The 23,062-nt window shown below is 47.4% G+C and overlaps 2 protein-coding genes across 2 annotated transcripts in view; one reads left to right on the top strand and one right to left on the bottom strand.

The window, feature by feature from the left end:
• Positions 1-23,062, bottom strand: part of FOXK2 (forkhead box K2) — a 52,480-nt gene that overhangs the window by 25,208 nt on the left and 4,210 nt on the right. The window lies entirely within an intron of this gene.
• LOC130024696 (histone H3.3A-like) lies at positions 6,524-6,930 on the top strand. The gene has a single exon (XM_056115389.1). The coding sequence runs from the start codon at positions 6,524-6,526 to the stop codon at positions 6,917-6,919; it is 396 nt and encodes a 131-aa protein (XP_055971364.1). The 3' UTR covers positions 6,920-6,930.

Raw genomic sequence — 23,062 nt, 5'->3', positions numbered from 1 at the left:
TGCCTACCTACCCCAGGTATTTGGTTTTGAGAAGCCCATTAGCAGGTTCCAGAGAGACAGTACAGGGTAAGACGCTTGCCTTGCACCCCAACGACCCTAGCTCAAATCTCCCGCACATTTGGTTCCACAGAGGTTTCCCCAACAGCTTCCAGTCAACAGAATAGTGGAGCTTTAGGACTCTCACCATCCTGTTCTTTCTGCAGAGAGCTAGGCGTTCTGTGAACGCTTCAATGCTGACATCACAGCAGCCAACACCGAAATAAGCCACCTTTAAATAACCCTCTGAGCAGGGCCAGAAAGGGATTACAGAGAGGTAAGGCACAGCTGACCCGAGTGTATAGTGTATCTCTGGCAACGCATCTGGTCCCCCAAGTCCCTCCAGGAGTGGCCCAAGTCCCTCCAGGAGTGGTCCCTGAGCACAATCAGGTATGACCCTCAAAGTCAAAAGAAAAAAAACTAAATAACCCTCCAGCCGAAAGGAAACTGCATTTGATGCAAATTAAGTCCAATTAACCCACACATCAAACGAGTCCCTGCAATTATCTTTCTCAAAGTGTTTCCCACAGGCTGGCCAGAGAGATGGATCCATACGGAGTCCTGGGGACATCCTGCCACCACTGGGCATAAATTCCCACTAGACCAGATATGGCTGGGGTGGTCTCAGAATGTCCCAGCAGCGTACGGTGGCCTCATAAGAGTCATTTGTCCAACTTTCTGGAATACTCTAAAGAAACAGCATGGCCCTTGCTGCCTATCCTAATGATGACAGTCTGCGCTTGTTTGTTTTGACTGACTTCTTTTTTAAGTCAGTAGAAATGGCGAGCTTACTGGTCCATTTCTAACTAGGGGACAGTATCTGCTGAGACCTCTGCCATGGCAAGGAAGGGGTGTGGGACCAAGGGAAAGGGGAGCGCAGCTGCCCCCATGGCTGTGACACGGACACAGGGTCTGACAGCAGCTCGTCGCTGCTGAGCTCCAGACCCAGGGCAAGGGCTCAGGACACTGCTCCAACAGTACAGCACCTGCCCCTGAGCTCAATTCGAAGCACCCCATGGGCCCATAAATGTGACTCTGCAATACACTGTGTGGTTCCCATGAAAGTAAAATGGTGGGGCTGGAGCAACAGTACAGAGGTTAAGGTGACCCCAATGTGATCCCCACACCTCTGGGAGTGACCCCTGAGCACTGCGGTCCATCTCCCCAGAAGTAAGTGATGGAATGAAGCAGGCTGGAGCCACACAGTCCCAGGGAGCAAACCCAAAGACTCTGCACACAAGGTTTACGTTCTCCCATTGAGCCACATCCCGGGCCTGGCACTCGGTTGTTTTCCTTCATGCCGAGGAGACCAGAGAAGACAGCAGTGTCCCCAGTACAGGTACAGACGGAACAGCACCACTAAAAATAACTAGCCTGGATCTTGCAGGAAGGCACTACCCAGCGTAATCGCCTGATCTCTTAAAAGACGCCAAGGTCACGAGATGCTGTTGAGTGACGTGGGGGCAAGAGTAGGTCCTCCGGCGGAGCGGTCACTGCGGCCCACTTAGTCTGGGGCCCGGCAGGGCTGCATCAGTGCAGGCGCGGTGGCTTGTGCACAGCTCTCGGGAAGCAGGCAGAATGTTTCCCAGGTAAAAAGGCAACATATTCACTTTGGTTTCAGGATGGAAAGATATCTGGGTAAGAAAAGGCTCTGTGCAATCTTTCTCTTTTCTGTAAATTAGAAGTAATTTTGAAGAAAAAACCAGGAACCACTGAGAAATTTCCCAGCAAAGCCTGTGGTCCGGGCATGTCACTCAGGGTCCCTAAAAAGGTGAGCAGACAGAATATGTCGTGTCAGGAACCACTGACCTTTTCAGGAGTTCAGACACAGTCCACAGACGCAACAGACCGCATGAGGACACGTCCGCAGCACCATCTCCTTTAGACTCCTGTCCAATTCCAACGACAAGTTGCAAGACAGCAACTCTGCTTCCTGATGCTCCTCCAGGGCAGTGTGTATCCCTGATGCCAGCAGGAAAGCACAACCAACTTGGGGGCATCCAAAACAACACGCCCATCATTCACACCAGTGACCCTGACACCCAGGCACTCATGTTCCCCCCACACACACACAGCAGCCGTATATTAAATCTACAAACTATCTCACCCCCAACTTCCAAATCACGGCCCAAGATACACAGCCAGGGATTGGCTCAGAAGCAGCTCGATGAGCGTTTCCAGTCCAGTTCCTGTCCCTGTCCCCATCTGTGTTTCACCCTGAGGACCAGGCTGCTATGCAGTCCCAGGGAGGTGCTGACGTGGAGAAAGGACACATCTGCAGCCAGCGCCATGTGCAGGGCAGGGAGGGCCATCTAGGAAACGGTTGAGTCTTCTTCACTGGGAAAACTGACTCAGAGATAAGGCTGGGCTGCCGCTCCAGCACTCACCTGTGACAGCTGAAAGAGACATCCCCTGGGAAGAGGAAGAAGCCCTCAGATGAGGGCTTGTGCCCTACCACCACAAATTTTTGGTGATTTTATTTCTGAGTATTTCAGCAAGTGATTTTTCCAGTGAGGTCCTTATGACAAAGAAGCATGGTCCACAGCAGGGGGCCCAGGTCACACCCATCTTGCTCCTGGCCTTCCATCCTCTGTCCCAAAGGGGATGTGGGAAGGTTTGCACTAGGGCAAGATTCAATAGCGAATGCACAGCACTGCAGGTGGAAAGGGCCACAGAAGGAAAGGAACCCTCTTTCCCTGCTTTCTGACTCTGCATTTTCATTCTGCACCAGCTCCACATACAATAGACAACCCTAAAGCCTGATACACTACTTAGGAAACAGTGCATGTCCCACACATCCACAGGCGGACCTGCAGTTGTAGCAGTTTCACACGTGGCCACAGTGGGTACCCTGCACGTCCCCCAGCGGTGACAGAAGATTCTTGTTTCTTCTGTCGCTCTCCCTCCCCCATTCACAGGTTTGCCAGCCCATCAATGAAGCCACTGGAAAGAACAGCCGTGTGTGGTCCACTGATTTGCTGGTGCCTCGGAAGAGCAGATCCATTTAAGATCCCCAGATCCAAACTGGGGGTGAAGGTGACAGACACCAATGCCACTGGCTCTAAGGCTTGGTGCTCCCAGAGGACTTAGGAACTAAAGTAAGTTTCGACAGGATTTTTCAGTGTCCTCTGCCACCTTCCGAGAGTACTCCACTCCTGAAGATTTCTACTCCGCTGTGAGGATGATGCCACTGGCCTGCTCTGGGCCTTCTGGCTGGTCATGGTGGGTGCCAGCAGACAGAATACTGAGGGAGGTACTCCCTGAGAATAGTCCCTATTAGGATATGACACTCCTGTGCCCAGCCCTGCCTCGGCAACATTCACAGGAACCAGGGCAGAAGTCCAAGCTACCTCCTTCTCTGCTACCTGGCAGCAGTTCCTCTTGCTAATGTTAAGAACAGCAGCCACAACTTAACTGTTTTTTTGTGGTTACAGAGCTCAAGCACAGGACCTGGTCCATAATAGGTATGTGTTGATCATTTGAGCCATGACCCCACCTTCGAATATTTTGTGGTCATATAACTCCAGATGGAATATTAAACAGAAACCAATATATGAAAACATACAAGATTTGAATACACCATCAAGAAAAAGAGAGGATGGAAGGGAGGGACTAAGGAAGGAAAGGAGGAAGGAAGGGAGGAGGGAGGAACTAAGAGAGAGAGGAAGGATGATACAGTAAGGAGATAGGTCAAAGGGCTGAGCACAAGCTTGGCATTCAGAAAGTACAGGTTTAACCTCCAACACTGCACATTCCCTCAGCAATGCCAGGAGCAACCCTGATTACTGCCTGGTATGGCTCAAAACCAAAATGCCCTAAAACTCCGGGTACCTTGTGAGATTCCCCAATTCTTTCCAGGAGTGATCCCTGAACACAGAGCCAGGAGTACGCCTTGAGCACCAATGGATGTGGCCCAAAAAAAAAAAAAACAAAATAAATCAAAGCAACAAACAAAAAAATTGGGAATATATTTACATGTGTACAAATAAGATCACTGTATAAATCACATTATAAAAATGTACTATAAAACACAAAAATGGAAATCAGAGTGAGAAAAACCATCAGATGTTATTTTCTTTCTAAACTGAGACAAACACAAATCCTCCCTGGGGTGCAAATCTTCACTCTGTAGATTAACATACTAGGAAAAACATCCCTTTTCCAAATACTACTCCAAATACAAGAAATATGTTTAGGGTCATGGTTATACTTTATCTGCACACTATCTGAGCTAAAATTCCAGAGAGAGCGAGAAAGACAACACAAGGGCTGAGACGCTTGCCTAGCACACAGCCATTTTTGGTTCAGTCTCGATCCCCAGAACAGCATGTGGTCCTAACCACCACCACGAGTGATCCCTGAGCACAGAACCAAGAGAAACCCTCGGAACTGCCAGGTATGGCTAAAACATAAATAAATAAAAATTGAGGCTGGAGGGGCTGGAAAGACAATACAGTGGATAAGGCGCTTGCCTTGCACTCAGCTGACATGAGTTTGATCCCCAGCATCTCATATGGTCCTCCGAGCACTGCCAGGAACAATTCCTGAGTGCAGAGCTAGGAATTAACCCTGAGCATTGCCAGTTGAGGGCCTAAAACAAAACAAAATTGAGGGTCAAAGAGCTAATACAGCAGCAGCAGGTAAGGTGTTTTCCTGGCATGTGAACAACAGTTCAAATCCTTGGCACTGTGAAAAAGTTGCTCTACATCACTGATCACCAGGGAAATGCAAATCAAAACAAGAGGGGCTGGAGCGATAGCACAGCAGGTAGGTCGTTTGCCTTGCATGTAACCGACTCGGGTTTGATTCCCAGCACCCCATATGGTCCCTCAAGCACCGCCAGGAATATTTCCTGAGTGCAGAGCCAGGAATAACCCCTGAGCATCACTAGATGAGGAAAAAAAAAAAACAATAAGGTACCTCACATCAGTTGAGACTGGCACTCATCACAAACAACAGAAACAGTGTTGGCTTGGATGTGGGGGAAAAAACCTCCCCCACAGTTGATGGAAATATTGACTAGTTCAACCTATTTGAAAAACAATATAGACACATCTCAAAAAAAAAAAAAAAGGAATTAGTTTCCATATAACCCAGTAGTTTCCTCTCCTGGTATATATATCCCAACAGCCCATAAAGTCTAATCAGAAAAGACATTTGCTCTCCTAAGTTCATCACAGCACTATTAATGATAGCCAAAATCTGGAAACAAGCCAAATATACAAGAATAGAGGACTGGATTTAAAATACAAAATAAAACTATGGTACATATACACAATGGAATACTACTCAGCTGTAAGAAAAGATCATGAAATTTGCCACTATGTGGCAAATTTCACACTGAAGTTAAATATCACACTGAAGTCAGAAGGAGAAACAGAATGACCTCTCATTAGCTTGAGACTGTACTGCAGGTAGGGTGCTTGCCTCACGCATAGCTGACCTGGGTTCAATCCCCAGCACTCCATTATGGTCCTCCAAACAACACCAGGAGTAATTCCTGAGCGCAAAACCAGGTGCCTGGTATGGCCCCAAAACAACAACAACAACAACAACAACAACAACAACAATATATATATATATTTATCACACATGATATATAAAAACCCACAGCAAGGGGCTGGAGCGATAATACAGCAGGTAGGGCGTTTGCCTTGCACACGGCCAACCCGGGTTCGATTTCCAGCATCCCATATGGTTCCCTGAGCACTGCCAGGAGTAATTCCCTGAGTGCTAATTCAGGAGTAACCCTGTGCATCGCTGGGTGTGACCCCAAAAAGCCAAAAAAAAATAAAATAAAATAAAAAAATTAAACCCATAGTAAGGGAACAACAAATGGGCAAAAGCAACAGAATCTAGGAACTGGTCTACATAATGAACTTACCAGGGCAATGAGACATGGAGAGTGGGCTTCGGAAATGTTGAGGCAAGTGAGAAGAGAATCCTGAGACAATGGTGAAGGGAAAGGGGTACACTCTGGTGGCAGGTATGGTATTGGAATGTTGTATGCATAAAATCCTACCACTGACATTATTGTGATATGATAAATCACAAAAGGTTTGGGGGCAGAGAGAGAATATAGTAACTAAGGATGCTGGTCTTGCATGCAGCTGAACTCATCCAGCAGCGTGCTTAAGAATCCACGATGATGGGAAAGATTTCTAAAAAAAAAAAAAATTTTTTTTCCTCTTCCTGTTATTGGTAGTTCTGAACGTTAGATTTTTTTCCCCCATGGGGTCAATCCCAGACAACTATATAGTCCCCATGCCCACCAGGCATGATCTCTGAACGCAGTCAGGAGTAAGCCCTGAGTACTGCCAAGTACAGCCCAGACACAATACAAAATATCATAGTGGTTAAAATAAATTTTAAGAATAAAAAGAGGTGTTCACAGCCACCACCGCACCACCGTCACTCTCCAACGCCAGCACCACCTCTCGCTCACCTAGTTCCAGCCAAAGGATCAGGCGGGTAAGGTCTCTCTGCCATGGCTCGTACAAAGCAGACAGGTAGTAAAGCACTGAGGAAGCAACTGGCTACAAAAGCCGCTCACAAGAGTGAGCCCTCTACCAGGGGGGTGAAGAAGCCTCACCGTTACAGGCTTGGTACTGTGGCACTCCGTGAAATTAGGCGCTATCAGAAGTCCAATGAACTTCTGATTCACAAACTTCCCTTCCAGTGTCTGGTGCAAGAAATTGCTCAGGACTTCAAAACAGATCTGTGCTTCCAGAGCGTAGCTATTGGTGCTTTGCAGGAGGCAAGTGAGGCCTATCTGGTTGGCCTTTTTGAAGATACCAACCTGTGTGCTATTCATGCCAAACGTGTAACAATTATGCCAAAAGACATCCAGCTAGCACGCTGCATACATGGAGAACGTGCTTAAGAATCCACGATGATGGGAAACATTTCTAAAAAGAAAAATCTTTTTTTCCTCTTCCTGTTATTGGTAGTTCTGAATGTTAGATTTTCCCCCCATGGGGTCAAAGGTACCTAAATATATGACTGCAAGTGGAAAAATAGGGGACAAATCAGGTATTGGCATTTTTCCATTTTCACTTGTCCGTGAATTTTGAATATAAATGTGGGAACATAAAGCATTAATGAAAGTCAAAATGTTTCAGTGAACAAGTTTCAGCAGTTCAACTTTATAACAATTATAAATAAAACTATTAAATTTTTCTGGACAATGCCAGCATTTGGATTTTTTTAAAACAAGTAAATTTCTTATTGATGGCAACTAAATGGTGTTTGTAGCATTTTTATCATACAGCAGATTCCATCCATTCACTATACTTTTCTGAGTTGTCCTACATGCAAGTACATGTTTTTAATGTTGTCTGTCTTCTGTGCTGTTCCTGTAAGTTTACTATTAAAATACATTAAACTATATATAAAAAAAAAGAATAAAAAGAAAGCTTCTTTGTGTCTCACACCCCAAAATACAAAAACAAAATTCCTGACTCAACTCATATGGCCAAGAAATCACGAATAGCCTAAGTACTACTTGGTGTGATTCTAAAACAAAACAGGTTTGAGCTGGAGAGGGCTGGAGAGAGAGGACAGCAGGCAAGGTGCTGGCTTTGCACATACAGCCAATTTAGGCTCGATCTCCAGCACCACATCCGGTCCTGAGACTGCCAGCAGTAAGCCCTGAGCACTGCTGGGTGTGGCCCAAAAGCCAACCTATGCTGGAGAAATAACTCAACAAACTGAACTGTTTCACACTATCACCTTCCGATCTGGGAAACCAAAAACCTCCAGAAGTGACCTTGAGCTGAGCTGGAAGTAGAGCCCATGACCACTTGTGTGTGTCCAAAATACCCACATCAATTAAAGGGGAAACATGAATGTAACTGAGGTGTTAAGTGACCCCTGGGGAGCAGCAGAGAATGTGCCTGCATGTGAGGTCCTGGGCTCATCCCCAGCAGTGCAGAATCAACAGAGCGGTAGACAGGTGGATTGACAAACGGTCAGATGAATGGATGGATGGACACATGGATGGACAGATGAATAAAAATAATGAAGGTTTTCAATGACTTTTTTTTTTTTTTTGCTTTTTGGGTCACACCCGGCGATGCTCAGGGGTTACTCCTGGCTCTGCACTCAGGAATCACTCCTGGCAGTGCTTGGTGGACCATATGGGATGCTGGGAATCGAACCCAGGGTGGCTGCATGCAAGGCAAACGCCCTACCCCCTGTGCTATCACTCCAGTCCTGAAGGTTTTTCAATGACTTTTCACAAGTAGTCTGGTTTATCAAGTTTCCAACTTGACAGTGATGCAGAAACAATACTAACACTGACACAATAGAAAACGCCACTGTCACTGTAGCACTGTCCTCCTGTTGTTCATAGATTTGCTGGAGCGGCCCAGTAACATTGTGAGACTTGTTGTTACTGTGTTTGGCATATCGAATATGTCACAGGTAGCTTACAAGGCTTTGCTGTGCAGTAGCTTGCCAGGCTCTCCCAGTGGGGCGGAGAAATCGGGTCAGCCACATGCAAGGCAAACACCCTACTCACTGTGCTATCGCTCCAGACCAATAGAAATGTACTTCAAATATTTAGTTTTAGCCTTTCCTTGGCTAGCAACCTGCCTCTGGTTCCTGTCATAATATGGGACAGAGTAGGTCCCAGTCGCCCAGTCATACTGTCACCAAGGCATGTGGCTGCTTCCCCGCAGTATGGCTATCATGTTTCGGATCTTGCATGTCTGCATCCCATCATGTCTGTTTCACTCTAAGTACTGAGTTCAATCAATGACAGGGGTCTCAACACTATACAATAGGCTTTGCATGAGGTGGTTCCACCCGGCTGTATGCAGTGAAGGAGGCAAAGGCCGACACTTTCCATGCTCAACACATTAAGGACATTTCCAACCTGTGAGACTTTCAACTTAGGATGGTTTATCAGAAGACAACCAATCAAGGGGCTGGAGCGATAGCACAGCGGGTAGGGCTTGCACACGGCCTTGCACGCGGCCTTGCACGCAGCCAACCCGGGTTCGATCCCCAGCATCCCATATGGTCCCCCAAGCACCGCCAGGAGTAATTCCTGAGTGCAGAGCCAGGAGTGACCCCTGAGCATCGCTGGGTGTGACCCAAAAGGCAAATAAATAAATTTAAAAAAAAAAGACAACCAATCGTCACCACAGCAAGACCACAGCAAACATTTAGGGCCATGTTTACAATGCAATGGTCACATCCAGATCACCTGGGAACTTGTTCACCACGGTACCATCAGCCAGCACCCAGCACCTCTCAGAGTTACTCCACAGCTGTGAATAAAGCATGCTCTTGGAAAATGAGAAATCTGAAAGACAGCACTGTCGGCCACAGTCAGAATCTCCTTCATATTCTCAGAATGGATTTACCTTCTACCTTGAGTCTACACCCTAGCGACCATTTCCCAATTCTCCTACACAAGGCTTGTGTTTTTAAAATTGTGAATAAAGCTGCCACAGGGACCAGAGCGATTGTACAGCAGGTAGGCACTTGCCTTGCACACAGCCAATCCGGTTCAGTCAAGCCCAGCACCCCACACAGTACTGAGCCCTGCCAGAATTGATCGTCTAAAAAATTAAATTTTAAAATACGGCTGTATAACTTAGTGAGGTGAGTATTTTTCATTCAGTATTAAAAGATAAACCTTGGATGGATACTTGACATTGGGGTAAAGCATTCCATTTTTACAGCACTTGATTAAAATATTAATTTCTACTTTATAATGAGGAAACCAAAAGCATAAAGCAGGAGGAAATTTCAAGGTCTGTTTTCTGAATGGGCAGCTATAACAAAACAGCCTGAGAAGATGCCAGATGTAAAGCCCATCAGGACTGATACCTGAGCACAGAGACAGAAGACCTGAGTATTGTCAGGTATGGTCCTCCCAAAAAAACAAACCTATAAAGGACCAGTATGGGTAAGGCTCTTGCTTTGCATGTATCCTATCCCAGTTTGTTCCCCAGCACATATACGGTCCCCTAAGCAAGGCCAGGAGTGAACCCTGAACACAGAGCCAGAAGCCCCTGAGCACAACCAGGTGACCCCAAAACACACACACACACACACACACACACACACACACACACACACACTCATTCTCATAGAGCAGTATTCTATTACAATAGACCAAAATAAAGCTTCCTCAATGTCCATCATTACGGAGTATTTCACAGAATGACCGATCAGCAACACTTACTAGTACACACAAATAAGGACTAGTACAAATTTCATTAAGAAGTCAACCTGCATACATAGCCCTAAGCACGCCACGGGTTACTCTTGAGCACTCTTGGTCTGGAATGGATAGACCCTAAGCTACCCTGACCCAACCTCCACTCTCTAATTTTAAAAAATAACAATTTAAGAAGCTGGCTCTATAGCTTGGGTTGAAGTAGAGTCACGTTTGGGAAGGGCAACCACAGATTCTAGGATACTGATGACAGACATGACGCTCCAGAACTGGGGCAAATCACACCATGAGTTCTCAAAGAATTGTACACTGAGACTCTGTCTACTAGGCTGTGCATAAATTATACTGAAACAACAGACTGGAGATATCCAGACTAAAGATCAACCAAAACATTAGAAGTCCAGGTTAGAGCAGGAGAGGAAATAAAGAGGTAAGACATTAGCCTTGCACATGGCCAACCTGGATCCATCCCAACACTGCAAGGAGTGACCACTAAGTACAAAGCCATCAGTACAAAGCAGCTGAGCCACCAACCCTTCACCCAAAAAAAGCAGCCTAGGTTAAAAACCCACTAGGCCATGAGCTCTGGGGAACAAGGACATTTCCAAGAGGAATGAGCAGGGCACATCAGTAACTCAAGAAATGAGGAGAAGCAGGTGGACTGAGGAGACAAGGCTGCATAACCTCCCAGGAGAAAAGGGTGAGCAGAAAAGCAAGGGTTCGCAGCTCCCAAGCAGCTGCCTGCCAGCATTCTGCTCCTCATGCCACAAAGCCTTGCCTTTGGAGTACCTTTGTGCCATACTGAGGTTCACAGCCACTACTTCACAAATTCTGAAAACTGAACAGTTCCAAAAACCTGACCTGAAATCCTTTGGCAGCTAAATCTAGTCTGAACTGAGAAACCAATTACAGCCTTTAATTATCCCCCTTGGAATATTCATGTGTTTCTGACAAAATTCTGTGTCGAATCACAATGCTAAGGGTAAAATAATACATCTATTGTGTTACTTTTCTAAAAGCCAAACTCCACTCATTTAAAATACCTCTGGTCTGGGCTTTGAGTGGGATCTGTGTACATACAGCAACCAGAAAAGGCAAATGTCACCTACCTATTAATTTCTCCAGAAACTCTTTTTTTGTGTAAGAGAAAACCAGTTCAGGTTAAAAAAGACTGATTTCGGGTCAGAGAAATAGTACAGCGGGGAAAGAGATTGCTGTGCACGTGGCCAATCCAGCACCCACAGTCCCCTGAGCCCCACCGGAAAGAGCCCTGAACACCGAGCCAGGAATAAGCCCTGGCATTGCCTGTTGTGACACAAAAACAACCCCCCACCCCCAAAAAAAGAATGATCCCTTAAATTAACAGTCCAGGAAGGAATTTCAATTAGTAATTTGTCGTCATTAAGGGGAAATAAATGCGTGTGGCACAGAACTTCAAAGCTTGTTATTCAAAAATAAGACAAAGGGTGCTGAGGAGATAGTACAGAGAGGAGGACACTTGCCTTGCATGAGGCCAACCCTGTTTCAATCTCCAGCATCCCATATAGTCCCCTAGTCCCCTGAGCACCACCAGGAGTAATTCCTGAGCATGGAGCCAGAAGCATTGCTGGGTGTGGCCAGGAAAAAAAACAACAACAGCAAGACCAAAGGGGCTGGAGAAAGAGCACAGCTGGGAGAGCTCTGGTCTTGCACATGGCAAACCCAGGTTCAAGCCCTGGCACCCCATATGGTCCCCAACCAAGAAGCCCCAAGCACTGCAGGGTGTGGCCCAAAAGAAAACAAAACAAAAAACAGCAAGACAGGCAAGAGAAATAGTATAAGGAGGGGTCATGCACTTCCTTGCATGTGGCCAATCCGGGTTCCAGCCCCAGCCCCCAAGCCCCACCCAAAGTGATCCCTGAGCACAGAGCCAAGAGTTTAAGTCCTAACCAAGCTTACATCCCAGCATCCTATATGGTCTCCCAAGCACTATCAAGAGTGATTCCTGAGTACAGAGCCAGGAGTAACCAACCCCTGAGTGTTGCCAGGTGTGGTCCAATTAAAAAAGAAATTTTTTAATTAAAAAAGGGGCCGGAGTAATAGTACAGTGGGTAGGGCAGTTGCTTTGCATGCTGCTGACCCAGGTTGCATCCCCAACATCCCTTAAGGTCCCTGAGCACCACCCGGAGTAATTCCTGAGTAAAGAGCCAGGAGTAACCCCTGAGCATCACCAGGTGTGCCCGCCCCACCCCCCCATACACACACACAAAAGAAAAACAACAATAAATAGCTTAAAAAACAAAATGTGTTCCTATAGAGCAAACATGTTGCTTCCAGCAACCAATGACCCATGTAAACATGGACAGTGTTGGAAGACAAGACTACTCCAGGAGGGAGTCGAGTCAGGAACTGTCCTGTCTTCCTCTGGATGCTTTTTGTTTGGGGGCCACACCCAGCTGTGCTCAGGGCTCTCCTGGCTCTGCACTCAGGAATTACTTCTGGCTTAGGAGACCAGACAGGATTCTGGGGACCAAACCAGGGTCAGCCACATGCTATCTCTCTAGTCCAAGGTTTCTTGACATATGTGACAAACACAAAATGGCAGAGTAAATGGTATCAAGTGCAAAATGATTCACTTAATTCAACTGCAGCACTGCTGCTGTCTTACCTTCACTTCTACATATGAGCAAAGCAAAATTTTAACAGGTCATTTATTTATCTGTAAATAAATATCAAAGTTCATGTTCATATTCAACAATGATTCCTTCAAGCTGTAGTAGCAAATTTACTATAAACGACACATAATTTCAAATCTACCAAATTTAACACTGGTCACTTCTCAGCTGGAAAAGTTCACATACATCTCTCTTTACTTTACTCACATTCAATTTCTACTCTACCCCAGCCCCTGAGAATTCAATCAATCCTCCCTTGCTCCCTTGCTTTTATGGGGGGAGAAGGATTGTTTTGTTTGGGAGGCCACACCCAACAGGGCTTACTCTGGTGTCTGCACTGCTGGAGGTTCAAGGGAGGCCAGATTGATAGTACAGTGGGGAGGGCATTTGCTTTGCAAATCGACCCAGGTTCGATCCCCGACATCCCATATGGTCCCACAAGCACTGCCAAGAGTAATTCCTGAGTGCAGAGCCAGGAATAACCACTGAACATCACCAGGTGTAACCCAAAAAGCCAAAAATGTTAAAAATAATTTTTTTAAAAAAGGGACTACATGGAATGCCAGGGATTGAACCCAGGTCAGCCATGTGCAAGGCAAACAACCTATGTACTGTACTGCTGCTCCAGCCCCTAACCTCCCTTTCCTTAAATTGAAAAAAAAGGAAAAAGGGTTGGAGAGACAGTACACTGGGAAAGGCCATGCAGGCAGCCAAGCCAACTGTGATCCCTGAAGGCTACCGCCAACTCTGCTGAGGATCACCCAGATTTGCCACATGCAAGAAAAGCACCTTAGCCCATAAGATCTCTCTAGCTCCTCACCCCCACCACTTCCATTTTGTCTAACAAATAATAAGCCAGGAAAGAAAATGGCAATTCTAAGGGACTCAGCATCAGTGCAGGCTGTGGGCTGTGAGCCCCTCCTGAGGCAACTCTGAGGTTCATTTAATTCAGAACTCAGACTCTGAAAGCTCCAATTAAACCCTCAGTGCCTGTAGCCAAAAGTCATGCCAATAAACGATGGACAGCAAAGACTGGGCAGTTTCTCTGGGGAATCATTAGAAATTTCTGGAAACCCCAGGGTCAGAGATCACACACAATAGGAAGGGCACTTGCCTTGCTTATGGCCAAACAGGGTTTAATCCCCAGCATTGCATATGGTCCCTGAACCCTTCCAGAAGTGATCCCCAAGCATAGAACCAGGAGTAAGGGAGAGAAGGAACGACGGAAAGACTAGAAATCCAGAAGCTACACACACACCAAGAAGCTCAGGAGAGGACTGAGACCCCAGGGCCTCAGGGCAGGGACTGAGAAGGCAGAGCTCCTAGAAATTTCAGCCCACGTGTGGTTAAAGCACTTGCTCTGTAGCAACACACCCCCACAGCAGACCCCACTAGAGCCCCGGAACTTCATACTACCCCTGGGGTCACTACTGAACATAGGAGCAGGAACAGCACTTGAGCACCTCAAGATGTGGCCCAAATTCCCTCCCACCCACACCAAAGTCTCTGCCCAAATACAGAGAAACAAGGGGTTCATCAAAGAACAGTCTTTGCAGCGATGATTAGGAAAGTCACAAAGCCTAGGGAAGCTTTTAGGAACAAGACTACCAACAGAGAAACCAACTGTAACAGGGCCGGACACACTAAGGACACTTGCCTCGCATGCTGCTGACACGGTTCAATCCCAGGCACTGACCTTGGTCCCCTGAGCCCTACCACTAGTGACTGATACCTGAGCACACCATTCATTCTACCCTGAAGCCTGTCTACTGCATGGGAAGATAGCCTTTAGGCCAGGCTCTCATCTTGGGGACCAACCACAGAAACATTGGAACGTACAAGAATTTGTAGCCAACTGATATACACATTACCTATTCCCAGCGGGAGAACAGTAAGTTACTTCTCAAAGTTCTGAGAACAAACTTCCCCGTGGGTCAGTCAGGATCCTGGGAGTGCAAAGGAGCGTCCCACACCAGGCCTCTTCACTTAGGGGTTGTTTCACAAATGCCATGGTAACTTAAAGGTTTCAACAAATACCACAAATAAAGTTATTAAAATTCATCATATGGGCAGGAGAGAGAAAACAGCAGGTGATGTGCTTGCCTTACCCACAGCCGGTCCAGGTTCAATTCCCAGCACCACATTCATACCCCCAGCCCCACCAGGAGTGATCCCTGCGCACTGCCGAAGAGCCAACTGTGCCAAACGCCAGATTACTGGGCTCCAGGGCATACACCTCCCTGCTAAGGCAACCTGGGTCCACGTGGCAGAGTCGTGGAACTGTTGTGCACATGCTGTCCGTGTGACAGCATCCCTGGACCAGGGCACTCTAGGCTGTGCTGACCAACACCATAGGAAGGAGAGGGGCCTACTGAGAGTCACTGGTGTTTTGGGGACTTTGGATTTTTTGTTTGTTTTTTGGGCCACATTCAGAGATTCTCAGGGGTTACTCCTGTCTATGCGCTCAAGCAGCACTCCTGTTAGTGCACAGAGAACCAAATAGGGTGTCGGGGATTAAATCCGGGTCAGCCACATGTAAGGCAAATGCCCTCCCCATTGTACTGTCGCTCTGGCCCCTGAGAGCCACTGCAGTACGCTGGATAAAACAGACTAATTCTGTCCTGAACAACCAGCTGCAGGACTGGGCAGACGGACGGCTCCGGGGCATTGCGCATCACAAGCTGGAGGCCTGGGTTCAATCTCCAACACAGCATGCCGTTCCTCCCCCACAGCCTTCCAGGAGTGGCCCGTGAGACCCAGAATTCCGAAACAAAAATAAAACCTGAAATGGGGCATGCGAGAGGTGATTACTGTACAGTCATTACTTAAGACAGTAAAACATGCTCCCAAACTGAAATATGAAACCTGAGCTACGTAAGTTATATGTGTAAGGAGATTCTCCAAGAGCCCTAGAGGACAGAGAACAGCTCAAACCCTCTGCCCTGCAAGCATGTCTGTCACAAGTTCAAATCTCTGGTGGCCCACATGCGTCCAGCATGGTGCTGGCCACTCTGCTGTCTGTGATGCCTGATGCCACCAATGATTGTCAGCACAAGAGGCGCAACCCCTAGAAGTACTACCCCAGAAAAATGTTGGGGGCTGGAGACAGACCACAAAGAACTGAGTACAGATTTGGCAAGGAGGAGGCCAGACAACATTCCTGGCAAGGCATGATCTTGACAACCTTGTGGTCCCAAAAGGGAACAGGTAACAGATGTGAGCATCAGCGGCAGGAGAGACGCCGCTGTGACGGTGATGGCATGTGTGAGCACAAGCACCCAGGAAACAGAGGTACATAATCAGAGGGTGCCCAGGGAGCAAGGATGAAGGGAATCTGCATTGAAAAAGAACCATCCACTGGGCCAAAGATATAGTATAGTGGGGACGGCGTTTGCTTTGCACGCCGCCAAGCCAGGTTCGATCCTCAGCACCCCATATAGTCCCCCTAGCCCACCACGAGTGACTCCTGAATGCAGAGCCATGAATAAGCCCTCAAAACCATTACGTGTGCCCCCGTACACCCACCCCTGAAGAACTACTCAAAATGAGGACTGCTTTCATTCATGTCATCCTAATTTTAGAAATCCTTTCTGCTTCATTTTCAAAATAAAGTTCACCTCAGCAGAGGAGAAATTGTTACACAAAGGAAACCTGGACTGGTCCCACCAATGAAGCTACACCTCCATTCTGGATCCCAGGGAAACAAAGACCTCTGGCACCTGGGGATGTTTACCTGACAGCAACGCTATGGTGCAGCCACTGGTAGGTGATGCACCATTCCCAGAGGGGCTGCACACAGGCTTGAGGCCTGGAGAAGCAGCAGGTAGAAAGCCAAGTAAGGAGGTGAATGCCTGGAGCCTGACACTCCAGGTCCCTGGGGAGGCCTGACCCTAACCCCTGCACTATCTTTCAGGCCCCTGTGGGGTTCTCAATTGGGTCCTTTCTCTCTTCACTGTGAGAACAGTCTGTGATGAACAATGTAGGAAGGAACTGCTTATGCTCCTGGTAGGGCGCCCAGCAGGCTATTAACCTGGGGAGAGTCAAAAGTTATAAAAGTGAGGGGGAGGGGTTGGGCTCATACCCCTAAGGTGCCCTGTTCTGCGGTGACTGTCCAGGGATGGGCCTAGCTCTGCAATGGAAAAGAGGACAGCCCGCAGACAGCGTCCGAGCATCAGCCCCCGACCTCCCAGAGCCATGGTGTGGCAGCCAGCAGAGGGAAGGCAGAGGTGAAGCAGACACATGGGAAGGGATGCTGTAGGGGGAAGGCAGGTGGACTGCCACAGCCTATTCCTAAGGGTGTACATATGTGGGAGCAGAGGCAAGCTGGAAACCGACACTCTCAGGCCATTTCCGCCCTCCTGTCACCTTTTACTTTAGGTCCTCATGGCCCCTCCACCCTAGAATGCTATAGTGGACAAAGCAGATGCAATCGTGCTACTCATATCAGCCCCAAGAGCCAAGCAATGAAAACATGACAGGCTAAATCAGAGCTGGAGGGGTCCGGTCCCAGCCTGTGGGGTCCAGAGCAGATGAACCACCAGCACCAGGACAAGCCAACATGTTCGCCTGTTCCTCAAACTGCTGGAAGTTAAGATAATTTTCAACTACTCAGTAAGTCAAAGTTTTAAAAAAGAATGAAACTGGGGCTGGAGCGATAGCACGGCGAGTTGGGCCTTGTACACGGCCAACCCGGGTTCGATTCCCAGCATCCCATATGGTCCCCTGAGCAACACCAGGGATAACTCCTGAGTGTAGAGCCAGGAGTGACCCCTGTGCATCGCCAGGTCTGACCCAAAAGCCAAAAAAAAAAAAAAAAGAATAAAACAACAGGTCAGAAACAGGGCTCAAATGAGTGAACATGTATTTTGCATTCAAGAGGCTTGGACTCAACCCCCAGCATCACATGGTCCCCCCAAGTACCACGTCTCAGCAGTGAGCAGGAGCAGCCCCAGAGCACCACGGAGTGAGGGAGTGAGCCCCCAAACCAAATGAAGTAAAATAAGGGAAGAGTTCTGCCACTACCAAAGAAAGAATCACCAAGCACTAGGTAAAATAGAAGCTGGTTATTTATGAGGGTTTTTTTTGGGGGGGGAGGGTTAGCCACACCCAGAAGTGCTCAGGATTTACTCAGGGTTTTGTGCTCAGAGATCACGCCATGTGAGCTCGGGGACTACATGGGATGCCCAGGATCAAACTCGGGTCAGCCGCGTGAAAAAGGCAAGGCAAACCAAGCATCCTATCTACAGAACTACCTCTCTCTGGCCCTTGTTGGGTTATTTTTAACTCAGTCAAGCCAAGATCGTGCTAAAATAGCCACAATTTAGGGGCTGGAGTGATAGCACAGCAGGTAGGGCGTTTGCCTTGCACACGGCCAACCAGGGTTCAATCCCCAGCATCCTATATGGCCCCCTGAGCACCACCAGGGGTAATTCCTGAGTGCAGAGCCAGGAGTAACCCCTGTGCATCACCAGGTGTGACCCCAAAAAGCAAAATAAATAAGTAAATAAAATAGCCACAGTTTTCCCATTGTTTACAAACCAAAAATAAAACAAACAAAATCTTCAACTTGCCAAGTGAAGGCATACTGTAGGTTTTTAAAAAAATGCACGGTGGAGGGGTGGAGCAATGGCACAGCAAGCAGGGCACTTTTCTAGCATGCGGTCAACCTGATTTTGATCCCCGACATCTCAAACGGTTTCCAGGGCCCTACAGGGAGAAACTCCTGCGTGTAGAGCCAGGGGTAACCAGGGGTGACCCCTGAGCACAGAGCTAGAAGTGACCCTGGGCACTTCTGCATATGGCACAACACCCCCCCCCCCCCAAAAAAAAAAAAGAAGAAGAAATAAAGGCTCTTCAGCTTCCTGCAACCCTGGAAGGAAACACAGCCCAAGAGCAATTGTGGTTCTGCTGGAACCTTACTGGGACCTGTCCTCCTTCCCACCTCATCCGTGTCTCCCTTCACGTCCCCCAGGTCTTGCTGCCACTCTCAGGGGCTCACTCATGCCTTAATCAGGGGAACCCTAGGGTTCCCTTTCTCTTTCGCACTTATGCTAACCACCCCACTGAGAATTCTGACACCCCTGCCCTCCATTCAATTCCAGCCCTGCACCCGGCCTCCTTCCTCATCCTCCAAAATGTCTCGATGCCAGGCCCACAGGCCCCTATGAAATGGGACACTGCTGACACTGCAGGCTCTGCCCTTTTCCTGAAGCCACCTGCTTACTTGCCACCCCATCTGCCATTTCCTCTTCCTGGCATTGCCATTCCCCGGATGCCCCACTATGTCCCAGCCCCATTTCTGAGGAGGAGCTTCAATTCCTTTCCTGTCATCTGAAAAGGCCCAGAAGCCAAGCCACCATTTGCTCTCCCATCTCCACAGTCTCACCTTAAACCCTTCTTCCATGAGAAGGCCTTCAAAGGTGACATTACCAACTTCATTACTAAGGAGGCACTGCTACGTCATGCTGAGCCAGCTTATTTCTAATCAAACACAATAACAGCTGTTTATGTTACAGTTTTGGACAAAGGTAAGTTCAACTTGTTCTCTAAGGTTATTAAACAATACCCTTAAGATCTTGAACTCCCATACGACCCAGCAATTCCACTTTGGGGTATCTATCCCCAGGACAGAAAAACATTCATCCATAAGAACCTATGCACACCATTATTCACTGCAGCACTCAGTACAATAGCTAAGATTTGGAATCAACCTAGATGTCCAATGATGGGTCAGTGGTTCATGAAGATGTGGTATATATACACAACGGGATACCACAGAGCTGAAAGGAATGATGAAATCGGGCAATTCACTGCAACATGGATGGAGCTGGAAGACATCTCGTTAAATGAAGTCAGCCAGAAGGATAAAAACATAGTACCACTTTTTTTTTCTTTTTGGGTCATTCCCAACAGCACAGGGGTTACTCGTGGCTCTGCACTCAGGAATTAGTCCTGGCAGGTACTCGGTGGACCATATGGAAAGTTGGGAATCAAACCCGGGTCAGCCACATGCAAGGCAAACGTACTACCCACTGTGCTATCGCTCCAGCCCCACATAGTATCACTTTTATGTGGTATTTAGAATAACTGAAAGAGGGAATGCAATGTTTTAAAGGCGAGGATGCCCAGATCAACCCTGGCCTGAGGATATAGGGAGAAGGAAACAAAGAGTGGAGGGGAGACAGAAAAGAGACAGATGAGAAGCAACAGGGGCCAGAACAGAGTCAGGTATAAAGGTGGTATTAAGGAATGACAGAGCCAAAAATCCAAACCAGAGTCAACAACACTGAAATTAAGAGATGCAAATTCAAAATCAAGACAACCAAACTTTTTAGAAAGGTGCCTGTCAAAAGGAGGACAGGCTGCAGGATAGTGGGGCGGGGAGATGGGAGGGAACATTGGTGGTGGCATTGGCACTATAATATTGTTTGTCTAAAACTCAACTATGGGAGCGGGGAAAGAGAGAGAAGAGGCGGGGGGGCACGGTGAACTGTGGATGCTGGTGGTGGGAAATGTACACTGGTGACGGATAGGTGTTGGAACATTATATAACTGAAGTTCAATCATGAACAACTTTTTAACTGTGCATCTCACTGTGATTTAGTAAAAAAAAAAGTCAACTATGAATAACTTTGTAAATCACAGTGCTTTAATTTTAATAAGATTGAAAAAATAAATGGGGCTGGAGCTATAGCATAGTGGGTAGGGCGTTTGCCTTGCACCTGGCCGACCTGGGTTCGATTCCCAGCATCCCACATGGACCCCCAAGCACCGCCAGGAGTAATTCCTAGTGCACGAGCCAGGAGTAACTCCTGTGCATCACCGGGTGCGGCCCAAAAGGCAAAATAAATAAATAGTCACACAGCGGGTAGGGCGTTCGCCTTACAAGCGGCCAACATGGCCGACCCGAGTTCGATTCCTCCGCCCCTCTCGGAGAGCCCGGCAAGCTACCGAGAGTATTCGATATGCCAGACACAGTAACAACAAAGTCTCTAATGGAGACGTTACTGGGCCCGCTCGAGCAAATTAATGATCAAAAATGTCAAATTGGGAGTCAAAGATGTAGCTCAGTGGATACTTGCATACATGAAAAACTGGCTACAATCTACAGCACAAAACCAAGTCAAATTCAATTGCTACTTTATCGTCTGAACAACTGTAAAAGAGTTGATTATTTTTATTTATAAATTATAGTTCACTACAATGGCAACAAGAGTTAACATCAACAAACCCAGACATTCCTGCCCAAAACACTTCCTAAAACACTTAATTGCTCCAGAGGCGCCAGACCTAGTCCTCAGACAAAACAAGGACCCTGTTTGTCCCCAAAGAGGACATTCTTCTGATACTACCTGCTTGAACACAATCCCCCACAGGTACAAGCAAACATTACCCCACATCTCCCTTCACGATTTCTTCCTGGACCAGAAAGAGCACTGGGATAGGCACTTGCTTACGCACAAGCGCATATGGTCCCCCAAACCTTACCAGAAATGAGTGCAGCTCCAAAGCAAAATAAAATAAAATAAGATCTCTTGCATTTTAAACTTCATCCTTCACCTGCCCTTCCAAAGCCCCTCCTTCAGATTCCCCAATCTCAAGAGCACTGTACAGCCCCAGATGAAAAAGCTTTGTTTCCATACAACAGCCCAAAAATTGATCACAATTTTTCTGTAACAGGAATGTATGGAAATCAGTCATTTTCTATAAAACCACACATCTTCAATCTCCAGCATCCATCGGGTTCCCTGAGGCCACAAGGAGTAATCCCTGAGATCAGTGACTGGAGTTAAGCCCTGAGCACCACTGGGTGTGGCCAAAAACAAAATGAAACTCACACCTACCACTCTTGGCCCCAAGATACCTATAACCACAGCGGGCTCATCTACCACCTCACAAAAGCCCCCAGTACTCAGATCTTACCCAAACTGTTCGGAGTAGTAACAACATGCCAAGCATAATAACTGAGGAGCAAAAAGCCCAGAAGCAAGAGATGAATTCACTTGGGCACACAATATGAGGCTGATGAACAGAACAAAGATAAACCAGCAGATGCTCATGACAGAACATAGGTTACCTGAGAAGGGAAGGGGATACAAGGAAGGTAAACACACACACACAAAAAAGAATAGTGTAACTGGTATAAAAAACAAATACAGCGGGCAACATCCAGTTCTCATCTTAATCTAGTTCCACTAAAACTGATACTAATTCGGGGGTTGGAAAGTACAGCCAGGAGTAATTCCTCAGTGCAGGAGAAACCTTCCTGAGAAAGGCTGGGTGTGGCCCAACAACAACAAACAAAAATCAAAGGTGCTTTGGCTTAAGAAGATGAACAAATAAAGCTGCTAACACTTCCATTAAAAAAAAAAAAAAACAAGGGGCTGGAGTGATACCACAGCGGGTAGGGCATTTGCTTGCATGAGGCCAACCCAGGTTCAGTTCCCAGCATCCCATATGGTCCCCCCGAGCACTGCCAAGAGTGATTCCTGAGTGCATAAGACAGGAGTAACCCCTGTGCATTGCTGGGTGACTCCAAAAGAAAAAAACCCACAAATTTACATATTTACACATTTTCTTCACTTGAATAAAATAAACCATACTTTAAACTTAAATACTCTTCCAAAATCTCTCGGGGAAAGTTTGTTTTTTGGGGGGCGGAGGAGGGGGCCACACCCAGCAGTGTACAGGGTCACCCCTGCTCACGAATCACTCCTGGTAGGTCTCAGGGAACCAATATGGGGTGCCAGGGACAGAACCAGGTCCTCCACAAGCAAGGCAAGTGCCCTCTCCACTGTACTATCTTCTGCAGCCCCCTCAAGTTAAGATGATACAATGCGGGGGGGGGGGGGGGGGTTCCTCCCAAGTATTGCTAAGGAGCCCAGCGGCCACTCAAGTAACACTCAAGCCAGTGCTTAGTGTAGCTCTGCTCAGCGACTACACCCTGCTCCCTGTTTGGGGTATAATATGGAGCTGGGGACTGAACTCAGCGCTCAGCATGCAAAGTATGTGTCCCAACCTGTTGAGCTATCACCCTATTAGAAAATTTAACTAAAAATTTTCTAACAGGGTAGAAAAAAAAGCACAGGGGTTTAGGCACTTGTCTTGCACAAAGCCTACCCGAGTTGGCCAACCCCAGCACCACATATGAACCCCCCAGAGCACCATCAGATGTGATCCC

This window comes from Sorex fumeus, unplaced genomic scaffold (genome assembly GCF_029834395.1).
Source record: "Sorex fumeus unplaced genomic scaffold, SorFum_2.1 ptg000029l, whole genome shotgun sequence".
Lineage (NCBI taxonomy): Eukaryota > Metazoa > Chordata > Mammalia > Eulipotyphla > Soricidae > Sorex > Sorex fumeus.
This window is presented reverse-complemented; position numbering and strand designations above follow the sequence as displayed.